Source organism: Lynx rufus, unplaced genomic scaffold, assembly GCF_022079265.1.
Source record: "Lynx rufus isolate CCGP_SWC_20201006 ecotype Redwood Valley unplaced genomic scaffold, mLynRuf1.p SCAF_24, whole genome shotgun sequence".
NCBI lineage: Eukaryota > Metazoa > Chordata > Mammalia > Carnivora > Felidae > Lynx > Lynx rufus.
In genome coordinates this window covers 18,387,264-18,399,568 of record NW_025814839.1, presented here as the reverse complement: position 1 = coordinate 18,399,568, position 12,305 = coordinate 18,387,264, and the positions used below count along the sequence as shown (strand labels likewise).

General features: G+C 44.3%; 1 protein-coding gene across 2 annotated transcripts in view; it reads left to right on the top strand.

The window, feature by feature from the left end:
* Nucleotides 1-12,305, top strand: part of KREMEN1 (kringle containing transmembrane protein 1) — a 73,944-nt gene that overhangs the window by 33,623 nt on the left and 28,016 nt on the right. For both annotated transcript variants that reach the window (XM_047087936.1, XM_047087935.1), the window contains exon 4: nt 11,920-12,044. In XM_047087936.1, coding sequence (XP_046943892.1) covers nt 11,920-12,044 — 125 coding nt within the window. The remainder of the gene's footprint in view (nt 1-11,919; nt 12,045-12,305) is intronic.

Sequence of the window (12,305 nt, the reverse complement as noted above, 5' to 3'; positions counted from 1 at the left end):
GGGCTCCTAATGGCAAGCCCAGTGCCCTTTCCTTCCAATACTTGAGAACAGCCCCATTTCCTTTATTTCCTTGAAAATAGGGGCCCTGGGATGGATCCAGACTACTGTTGAGGTCATTCTTGAGAATTTTCTTGGCGGATTGTTTGGGAATTAGAGTTTGAAATTCTGATAGTATGCTGAATTATTAAGATTGCCTTTTTGACATTGTGGAAACCGAAGGATTAACTCAGTGGCGACAGAGGGTCTGCAGTTCAAGCTGTTAACTCTAAGTCAGTCTCTTGTCTTCTCTGAGTTTGGGAAATCCCAAGCCCCAGGAGGACCGCAGGCTGTGATGGTATCCAGGAAGCATTTGTGCACAGCAGAACCACTCTGTAGGATGTTGGGCCGTCTCTGCGGGTGTTCCCAGCCCAGCTGTTCTCAGCTGGGAAGGGGGTCCCCAGAGTTGGGCCCTTTGCATGAAGCACTGCACCAGGCACCTTGTCCAGGCCTGGGGGTCTCTCCCAGCACTGTGCTCTCATTGCATGGGCTGAAGTTCACCTCCGAAAAGACACATCTGTGTGCATCATTAACACTTCCCAGCTAAAACAAAACCCCAAATTTTAGCTGATAGCCAAAGCAATATTGAAATGACTATTAATAATATAAATTATGCAGACCAATATTTTTTTCACTTCTTCTCTCCGGCCATTACAATTACTTAACGTCTTTGTTTCACTGAGTCCTTTTAGATTCACATTACATTAGCATATGTCAGACTCCTGCTTCATACTATTCATTTTTGCTTTATGGGAGAAGTTTTGTTTTCCCAGCTAGGCTAAGCTGTTCAAAGATAGGAGCAGGGGTAGCTCTGGAACTTCTGTGAAGGAGAGACGAAAGATGGAAAGGTCTGACTTAAGATGAAGCTGCATTTTGTGTAGCAGTTGCTCGGGTGCTGATGGGATCTTTCCCCCTCAAGCCGTATATTTAAACAATCTTCTGCAACACCTAGCACAGTGGAGACCATAGAACATGCTCATTAAATATTCTTGATGATGTGATATCATGTCTCTTCCAGTAAGAAAGACAACACAAGTTAATGGAAAGAATGTGGACGTCAGAGTCACACTGGCTTAGATTTGAATCTTAATCATTCAATGGCTTTTGGCAAAATGACTCTCCTCTGAGCCTCGGTCTCCTCCTTTGTCCCTTCTTGGGTTCTTTTGAAGATTCAGTAGGTAAAGTGCACAAAACCCCAAGTCTAGGGCCCAGCACCTGGTGGGCATGGAAGTCCTAGCAGGTATTATGGTGGCCTGGGCTTTCTGCAGGGAATGGACTGCTGTTAGCATATTCCCCGTCATGCAATTCCTAAATAGGTTATTCCTAACCTGTGTGTTATTTCTGTCCATTCCTTTTTTATCTGACTAGCCATGGGGCTCGGTAGCGTGCCTCAGCTGCTGGGGCGGCCACTCCCCTGGGGCCTGATGTGGCATTGCAGTCAGGGAACACAAGAGGCCCTGCATTTGTTCTCACAGTACAGTTTTATGGTTTCAGATCTGGTGGATACTCGATTGTTCTTTGTTTTTGGCAGTAGATATTATTTAATTTTCCATGAGGAAACTTTCTGAACTAAATGGACATTTTCCTCAATGACAGATATATACTGTATTTCCAAAATGTTCTAAAGCACAGTTGGGTAAGTCATACTAATAACTTAAAAAGGGAAAATCATTCAGATCAAAAGGGTCATTTTACTGAAAACCTTTACAGTTGCACTGGCCTGTAAGGAATATACATAAACATAAGAAAGAGTCCCTACTGTCAATTTTATGATATAATTAAGAATCTGAGTTATAAACATGGGAAGAAATTGGAGGCCAGCCCACCAGTTACATAAATAAGATTGAATTAGGAGGTGGAGCACAGTGAATTTTTGTAGATGAGAGGGCTCTCAGTAAGGTGGGGAGATTGGAGGCATCATTACAGAGAAAGGCAGATGGGGCTAGACGAGTCAGGGCACACCAGGTCATGGAACAGCCTGTCAGGGACTTGGAGGAAGGACCCAGGATTGTTGTACGTGTGGACTGGGGAACCTGCTGCCGAAGTAGAGGAGTGGACAGGGAGGGACCAGGTGAGGCTTCGAAACTTCAAAAGCCAGAGTTGGTTAGATGGGGACTGAAACACTGAAAGCCCTAGTTTAAGAAGATGAGCCCAGTGTCCATTTACAGGATGGATCCGAGGAAGGAAGTCTGGGGAGGAGAGAATGGGTGTAGATTTCTAAATCCAGGGCATCAGGGTCTGAGCTGTGATGGCAATAGTGAGATAAGACAGGAAGGGTTAAATCTAAGATACATTTAAGAAGAAGACAGAAGTTGATGACAAGTAGAATATATAAGGGATGGAACAGCAGGAAGAGTAAAAGATGCCTCTGTGGTTCCTTGCCTGGGATATTTGTGGTGTCCCTGAGAAACAAAAGTTCAAGTCAACAAACTGAGCTCTTCTTCCCAGAGACACAGCTGTATCATTCCTCCTGAACTTGGACTGACCTTTTGTCGAGTAAGGTGTTTCAGCTGTCTGTTACTGTGCAACAGTACAGTTTGGGGTGCCAAACCCTTGTGACCTAAGATAACAACAGCTTATCATTTCTCCTGCTCGTGTGGGTTGACTAAATTTCAGCTGGGTGGTTCTTTTGCCACTCTTATCTGGGCTTAGTCTGGTGGCTGCATTCTCCCGGGGGCTCTGCTGGGGCTAGAACATCCAAGATGGCTACAGGCTTCTACCTGGATGACCACTTTTTCCAACAGCGTACTCAGACCTCTCACATGGTGGCTGGTTTTCAAGAGAGACAAAGTAGAAACTGCCAGTCTTCTTAAGGCATGAACTCAGAAGTCCACCACATTCTGTTGATCAAAGCAAGTCACAAAGCCAGCCCGGATTCAAAAGCAAAGGAAATTGATGCCAACTCTTAAAGTAGGGAGCAACCCGCATGTATGGGGAGAGGCAAGATCATTAGATCCTCTTTTGAAAACTGTCTACCACATTAAATCACCAGAAATTCAGTTTCAGAGAAGGAACTCCCACCAAAAGAGAACTACCACTGTGATTCATCAGGGCCATGTGGGGGTCAGGATCCTTAGGAACTCTTACTACCTTCCTCTAAAGGTAAAATTTCATAGGGGAAGAAAAGTCTGTGTTTACTTACATTTACATCAGGTCACAGTCCGGGTGACCTGATAGGAGACTCAGAGACATGAGTAGTGCCACTTCCAGAATCAGTATGACTGACAAAGGACAGCTAATGTTTAGAAATAAAGTTAAATAGGCACAGTAGAGCCATACTGGCATAGGACTTGGACCAAGATGGCAGCTGCCAGATCTGGAACAGCAGTTGTAGATAGACAGGATGGGGAGCAGTGCACTTGTGGTCATGGTTCATGGTTGAGAGAGTGGATGAGTCTACACCTAACCCATCAACTCTCAGAAGGATGTATTTGGAATGATTGGTCTTCAAATAGGACACCAATGGCATCATCTCATGTGAACTTAGTTCTTGTTCCCATTAAGGGAAGAAATCAACTACTGAGACACCAATGTGAGGTGCCAGGGGCGGAAGATGGTCTCAACATAAGGTGAAATGACTTAAAATAAGCAGAGTCACCACATTTCATTTCTTCATTTCTGAAGAAGCAGATTTCACTTATAAGACAAAGTAAAAGGAGCCAAGGAAGTTTTCCAAAATGCCAAATAAGAACTTTGCTTCTGGTTTCTTTCTTTTTTTTTTAACGTTTATTTATTTTTGAGACAGAGAGAGACAGAGCATGAACAGGGGAGGGACAGAGAGACAGGGAGACACAGAATCTGAAACAGGCTCCAGGCTCCGAGCCATCAACCCAGAGCCTGACGCGGGGCTCGAACTCACGGACCGTGAGATCATGACCTGAGCCGAAGTCGGACGCTTAACCAACTGAGCCACCCAGGCGCCTCTGCTTCTGGTTTCTTAAACAAATATCCCAGATCTGGTTAGAGCACTGGGATAGAAAACACAGTTGCAGTCAGGACTTCTTATATAAATTGCCATCTGAAGATATGTATTCACACTGAGCTTTTGCCATAATGGGCATGCTTTCTATCTTTGTCAGGAATTGATTGCCAGGAATAGAACTCAAGCTAACTTGAGCAAAAAGGATTTATTGGAAGGACATTGGGAATATAGTACAGAACGCCTATTCCTGTGTCCCAAGAACCTGGGAGGAAAGTACCCAGTCTTGCCATCTCTCTCTGGAGCCCCATGGTCTCCCACCTCTGCCTCTCTCTTTCAGGATGGTATCCATTCTTCTTCCTCTTTGTGGACCAGAAGAATCAGCTCACTCCTCGACTCAGGTGGCCCAAAGATGGCTGGTTGTCTTAATCCCCACTTACAGAACCCTACAAGTCTAGTCCTCACAATTCACGAACTGAAATCCCAATTCCAGCTTTCTGGGAGAAAGAATCTGATGGGACCTATGGGAGTCAGTCAGAGGATGGAGTCTTTTGGCCTGTTCCCAACCAGCAGCAGAGGAGGGATAGGAGCAGCTCCTCTGAGAAGGTGCCATGGGCAATAGGTGGCCCTTAGAAAAGGGTTGTCAGCCATGGAGGCCCCTATGGAGGTATACGTAGCACCTTCACAATGAGGCCACAGTTATATCCAAATGTAATGGGTGGTTAGTCAGCCTGCCTGGCTGTTTCCCAATGGTTCCTTGTGATAGTAAAAGAACAATAGTTCCTGGATTAATCTGAATAGAGAACCATCTCCCCTCAGCCACCTCTAAAACTTTTATCTTCGTCAAGACCTCTGAACATCTGAAGAGAATGTTGCTAATTAACTGTCATGTGTTTTAAAGCACTGACTATGATAAACAAGGGGTCTGTTTGTATTTTAAGATGATTTTTTTTTTAAATTGAAAGTGATGAAGTCGCTTTGGTAAGACGAAAAATGCATGACCAAGCCACAGGACTTTAAAGTGGTCTTGAAAGTAAAAAGGAATTTGAGAACAAATATCCTTTTTCAAATTGACTTTTCCTCCCTGCTTCTGGGAAGAGCTAAGGGCGGGACACGGTCTGGAAATGCACTCAGTTGGCCAGTAATGCTTTTGAAGACTACATGACGTGTCTTCTCCGGCGAGACTTGGAGCCACACTTTCCAGCGCGAGTCAGAGGGCAGTGGCACCCCTCAGAGGCTGGCCACTGTCTCAGAGGCTGGCCTCGTGGCACACAGAGTGTTGAGGGACTAGTGTGTTTGAGAAGTCAGTCTTTAATCTTACTTCCATTCAGTTCGCCAGACTGGCCCTATGAGAAAAGGGAACAAAACCACAAAGTGAGAATCTGCCACCCTCGAGCTTACTTGTGATCTCCAGTTCCATCTTCTGGGCCCCCATGGAAGGCCCTTAACCTTGCTGGACGGTGGTTTCTTCTTTGTCACATAGAATAACCTCATGCATGCTGCCTTCCTCAAAGGGCTTTGATTTCCATGTGAGATGCTTATGTGGAAGTCTACTGTGTGCTCACCAGATGTAAGAGATCGATGTTTTAATATCTGGAATTAAACCCATTTTTTTGAGGTGGCTGCCTTTGATTTTGCCTTTTAACTCAATGAATGCTATTTTCGTTTTCTATTACTGAGCAAGTTGTTTCTGTTTGTGTGGTGAATGATGAAAGCCCTATTATATATACAGCTGGCCCTTGAACAATGCAGGGGTTAAGGGCCCTGACAAACATCACACATAACTTTTGACTCTCAAAAACTTAACTACTCATAGCCTGCTGTTGACTAGAAGCCTTACCGATAATATAAACAGTGAATTAACACATACTTTGCATGTTATATTTCTTATATGCTGTATTCTTACAATAGAAGCAGCTAGAGAAAAGAAAATGTTATTAAGAAAATCATAAGGAAGAGCAAATAACACTTCTAGTCCTGTCCTGTCCAAAATCCACATAAAGTAGACACGTGCAGTTCAAACCCTTGTTGTTCAACGGTCAACTGTAATGGTAATAAACACTGTTTATTCCGCACACATCATCTTGTCAGGCCTTGTGGTGCTTACTTTATTTACATTATCTCATTTTAATTCTCAGAAGAACCCTTTGAGGCCATATTGCTTCTCATTCCACTGTGGATGAAACTGGGGCCAGAATTCACCCTGGGGTCTGTCCGACTCCAGAGCTCCCATTTGTGATTGCTGCAGAATGCTCACTGCTCCCGAACAGATGGCAGTAGCGACAGTGTCCTTCAGAATACTGCCTCAGACCGGGACGTGAGCACACAAAAAGCAACTCCCGAGCTACGGGATGGATGCCAGAAAGTGAGGATCCTAGAGTCCCTCCCTCTTTTGGAAACCACTTGTTCTTATTTTTCACACAAATCTAATAAGCTCGATGGTATTGTTGTAAGCCCAAGAAGCAGCAGATTAAGAAGAGGGTACACAGAGACAGTAGCACAGAGTAGATACTCTCTGAGACTCCTTCCAATTCCGACGTTTTGAGGGTTCAGCAGCCCAGGCTGGTAACCAAGGGGACAGACTTAACTATTGAAGTCAGACACAAGAATGTAAAAAAGCACACCAGGCTGGGGCCATTTGGTGAAGCACATTTGATGACCTCAAGCCACCAAGAGAAATTTAAAGTAGGTTAAACAGAGTTAAGTTGGTTTTTTTTTTTAATTTTTTAATGTTTATTTTTGAGAGAGAAAGAGAGAGTATGAGTGGGAGAGGGCAGAGAGAGAGGGAGACACGGAATCTGAAACAGACTCCAGGGTCTGAGCTGTCAGCACAGAGCTCGACACGGGGCTCGAACTCAGAAATGGAGAGATCACGACCACTTAACTGACTGAGCCACCCCGGCACCCCAAGTTTTTTTTTTTCTTTCAGAGAGAGAGCAAGAGCAAACAGGGAAGGGGCAAAGAGAGAGGGAGAGAGATTCTTAAGCAGACTCCATGCCCAGCAAAGAGCCCAACACAGGGCTCAATGTCAGGACTGTGAGATCATGACCTCAGCCGAAATCAAGAGCTGGATGCTCAACCGACTGAGCCACCCAGGGACCCCCTGAGTTAAGTTTTTAAAAAGAAATAGCTAATGCATCTTAGAAAGGTTCTTTTCAGACAAAGGATAAAACTTTCCAGATAAAACTTTTTTCAGATAAAACTTTTCCTGATAAAGGATAAAACTTTAAGTTTTCAAGTTCACCTTTATGGAAACTCCGTTATCTTGAATGGTGTTTTCTTTTTTCTTTTCTGTTTTGAGAGAGAGAGAGAGAGTGAGAGTGAGAGTGAGCAGGGGAGAGTCAGAGAGAGAATCTTACGCAGGCGCCGTGCCCAGTGCAGAGCCCGACATGGGGCTCGATCTCATGACTGTGAGATCATGACCTGAGCTGAAATCAAGAGTCAGACACTTAACCAACTAAGCCATGTGCCCCTTGAACAGTGTTTCTAATAGCCAAAGAGGACAGTGTGTGGGGTGCCTGGGTGGCTCAGTCAGTTAAGCATCTGACACTTGATCTCAGCTCAGGTCTTGATCTCAGGGTTGTGGTTCACGTTCTGCATTGGGCTCTGTGCTGGGCGGGAAGCCTACTTAAAATTAAAAAAACTAAAAAAAAAAGAAAAACAAGAGGGCAGTGTGCAGGCAGGAGTCAGAACCAGTGGTCACTAGCTTTAAGTGGATGTTGTTATGCAGGTGGGCTCTACTTTTCACTTCCACCCTACTCTCTTCTTTCACTGCTGCCTAAGAAATACCTTTACCCACTCACTCCATGGTTCTGGGTGGCTGGTGCAGAACATGCTTGTGCATCCAGTGTGCAGTTTAAATTTTTTTTTTTACATTTATTTATTTTCGAGAGACAGAGCACGAGAGGGGGAGGGGCAGAGAGAGAAGGAGACACGGAATCCAAAGCAGGCTCCAAGGTCTGAGCGGTCAGCACAGGGCCCGACGCAGGGCTCGAACTCGCAAACCGTGAGATCATGACCTGAGCTGAAGTCAGACGCTTAACTGACTGAGCCACCCAGGCGCCCCCCAGCGTGCAGTTTTAGAGCACGGCTCCGTGAATACAGAGCCCTGGGAATACAATGGTGTGTGGAAGATACAGTTCTACCCTTAAGTCGTTCATGGTTAATTGGGGAGAGAGACACATGAACAAGTGTTTAGAATCAAGCGCAGCTTAGGCTGCTACAGGACTACACAGCAGGAGCATATAATCTTCTTTGTAGGGTAGAGGGGGCCTTCCCTGGGGGAAGCAGTGCTCAGGCTGCAATGTTAAGCAGGAGAGAGTATTCCAAGCAAAGGAAAGGGCATGTACAAAAGTCCAGAGGCCAGAAAGCAACGTGCAGTGGGGAACCTTGCACATACACTGTCATTTAATTTGGCCTTCATCTAGAACCCGAGCTGAGGGAAAGGGGGGGAGGGGAAGGGGAGAAAGCAGCACAGGTCAGGCAGGGCCTTGTGTACCATGTGAGAGAGTTTGGACGTGATCCTGAGGGGCTTTGAGGGTTTTCGGCAGGGCCCCTGCATACCTCTCCAGCTCCTACTGTTTTTCCCTCTCTCTGTCATGGGTCACCCTCACTTCTTTTTGTTTCTGCAGAGGACAGCATCGTTCTTGCCTCAAAAGCCTTTGTCCTTACCCTTCCTTATGCCTGCCACGTGTGGTAAAGATTATTCTGGTTGCAGTGTACTAACCATTTTAGGGTGCGCCTAGAAGCAAGGAGGTAGAAGAGGGGGCTAATGCAGTGGTCTAAGTGGGAGGAGATGGTGGCTTAACCTGAGGAAGTGGCAGCATGGAGATAGACATGGACAGATGTCTGCGGTATGCAAGGAGATGGAATTGATGGTAATTGGCAAGTGATTGACTTGGGCATGACAAGCTGATACCTTAGGCCATGGAGATTCAGGTGGATGGAGCTACGGCGTGGTATGGTCTGACTTCCAGAGATCCACCACACCACCCCACTGGAACAGGAACTGCCTGGATTTGCTCATCAAACTGTGAGCGAAGCTTATAAGTTCCAGCTGCATTAATGCAACCCATAGCCTTGTTTACGTCTAATCTTAACATTTATGATTATATGCCTTGGGCTCTCTATAAGCTAATACATAATAACGTGCTTACTTATGAGCATAATAGAATAAATGAGACAAAAATCAGAATAAATGACCAGGATGATGATGATCAAGTATTCTCATTAACAGCCATTAAATACATGGCTCGGGTTTCCATACACAAGGTCCCTTTAACAAACTCGGCTTATAGGTTACGCCCCCGCCTAGAGACACTTAACTCACTGCATTTGTTTAACCTCTAAAAAACCCAGCCATTCCCAGGCCAGGCTCTCACTGAACACCGGACTCCTACCGCCTAGAGCTTTTCTGTTTACGTTCGCCACTATAGAGATTTGGTTTGTTTCCAAAAGATGCATTTTAACATTTGTGTGGTGAGCCACATTTGTTATATTTGAACCATGTGTGACGCAAGGGAGAAGGGTAACCACTTGGCTAGAAGGGGAAGGGTGACTCTTTTGGTTAGCAGTGGTACTTCCTGCCAATTTAACAGGAACTGGTTAGATGTTGATGGTGGCAGAAATTTAGAAGTGTGTGTATGTACATACATACAGAATCACGCATATATTTTTATATGCCAACAGGCTAATGTGGATGTAAACCTTGTTAAACTGGACCATGCTGTTTTCTAGTCTTTTAAAAAAAAAAAGATTTTTAATTTCTTGTTTAAGTTTATTTATTTTTATGAGAGAGAGCACAAGCAGGGGAGGGGCAGAGAGAGAAGTGGGGACAGAGGATCTGAAGCAGGCTGTATGCTGACAGCAGGGAGTCTGATGCGGGGCTTGAACTCACAAACCGTGAGATCATGACCTGAGTTGAAGTCAGACACTCAATCAACTGAGCCACAAAGTTCCCCTTAAAAGGTTTTGTTTTTAAGTAATCTCTACACCCAGCATGGGACTCAAACCCACAACCCTGAGATTAAGAGTCACACACTCCACTGATTGAGCCAGCTAGATGCCCCTTTTTTCTAGTCTTAAATATAAAGGAAAAACACTTTCTAGGAGTCTGTTTGGCTCGCTTTGGAATTAGATAATATATCTAGGTCTTAACTGACCTAGAAGTGCTTCTAGGACGAGGCCTCATTCATGTCTTATTATGTCTTCAGTTACATAAACTGTGAGGAGCCAAACAGCAAAAATAGGGGAAAGGGCTTCATCTGATAGTGGAGTGATTCATAAGTTAATAACACAGATGGAAAACTAAGACCCAGAGAGGCTGATTTGTCCATGGCCCACAATAAATTCCTTCCTTCCTTCAACAAACATATATTTAGTATGTATTATATAGGTGTATTAGTTACCTATTGCTGTATAACAAACTACCCTAGAACTTAGTTACTTAAAATGACACACATTTATTTTCTTACTTTCTATGGGTCAGGAAATCTGGACATGGTTTAGCTGGGTCCTCTGCTTCTAGGTTTCTTACCAGGCTGCAATCGTGGTGTCTTCTGGGACTGGGGTCTCATATGAAGGCTCCACTGGAGAAGAACCTCCTTCAAGTACACATAGTTGTTGGTAGGATTCAGTAACTGCAAAAACTGAAAGTCTTGGTTTCTTGCTGGCTATTGGTTAAAGGCCACCCTCAGTTCCCTGACACATGGCTTCTCTGACATAGCATATTGTTTTATTAAAGTATATAAGCCAAGAAGGCAATTGATAGAGTCTACTAGGAAGACAGAAGTCACAGGCTCTTATAACCTAATCACAGAAATGGAATCCCATCAACTTTATCACATTCTGTTGGTCAAAAGCAGTGATGCAGCCCACACTCAAGAAGAGGGGATTCCACAATGGCATGAACACCAGGAGATGGGGATCATTGAGTGCCATCTTTGAAAGCTGTCTACCACAGTTGATACATATATTCAGGTTTCTTTATTCTCAGATACAGCTTTTTCTACTAGACAAAACCATCCGATTACATGATTGTGAAACACTAGTATGTTCACTGTTGTAAGCTGAATAATGACCCCCCCAAAATGTCTATCCTGTAATCTCTGGAATCTTTTAATATGTTACCTTGCATGGCATAAAAGATTTTGCAGATGTACTTAAGTTGAGGATTTTTAGACGGGAAGATTATCCAGGTAGGCCCAATGTCATCACAGAGGTTCTTATAACAGAGAGGCAGAAGATCGGAGTCAGAGAAGGTGATGTGATGCTGGAAGCAGAGGGAGGGAAGGAGATATGATGGAGGCAGAGTTTGGAATGGTGTGGCCACAAGCCAAGGATTAGGGGCAGCTTCCAGGAGATGGAAAAGGCAGGGAACAGATACCCACTGTGCCTCCAAAAGGAACAAGTCCCTGCTGACCCCTTGATTTCAGTCCTGTAAGATCCATTTAGTACTTATGACCTCCTGAACTGTAAGATAATGAATTTATGCTGTGTTAAGCCAATAGATTTGTAGTGATTTGTTCAAGCAGCTACAGGAAACGAATACACTCACTGAAGGCACTTTGGGAAGCCCACTTATGGAGCTCTCTAAGAACAAGGGGAGGCACAAGACAGGATGAAGGGCTTCCAAGGGCTTTTCCTGCCCTCCGGTGACTCCGAAACATAATTTGCCCATTGTAACTTCTCTATTTTGAGGAAATTGCTCTTAGTTCTCTTCAGTACTCAGTGGGTTAGTTAAAGGTGGACCCGGGCCTCACACACTCTTCACAAGAAAACAGAAACGTGGCATTTGCCAGATTACACTAAGACTTCCATTTTTAAAGCCTGTTGCTTATTATTTATTTGTACCTTAGGAGTAGAAACGTTAGCTGAGATGAAAGTACCTGGCACAAATCTCTCTTCCTTCTTTGTGTTTCACAGCCAGATGTTGTGAAATTCTTTTGCTTTTCTTTTTTCTCCAGTGCCTGGAAACCTTGGCTGCTACAAGGATCATGGGAACCCACCTCCTCTAACTGGCGCCAGTAAAACGTCTAACAAACTTACCATACAAACCTGCATCAGCTTTTGTCGGAGTCAGAGGTTCAAGGTAATGGCTCTATGGCTGTGTATCTATAGAAAAGCATGAAAATATAAATGCATTCTGCTGAGATAACTTAAAAATATATATACTTTTTAAAAAAAGTATCAAACCGTATGACTACTTTTCTGCCAAGGAGGAGCTGGAGGAGGAATGGGGCTTGGCATTCAGGAGCGTGAAGTAGCATACTTGTCTAAAGATGGGGAGAGAAAAGAGAGGAAAATCTCAAAATTTGCATCCCTATTTGACCTCTGACAGAATTATGTATTT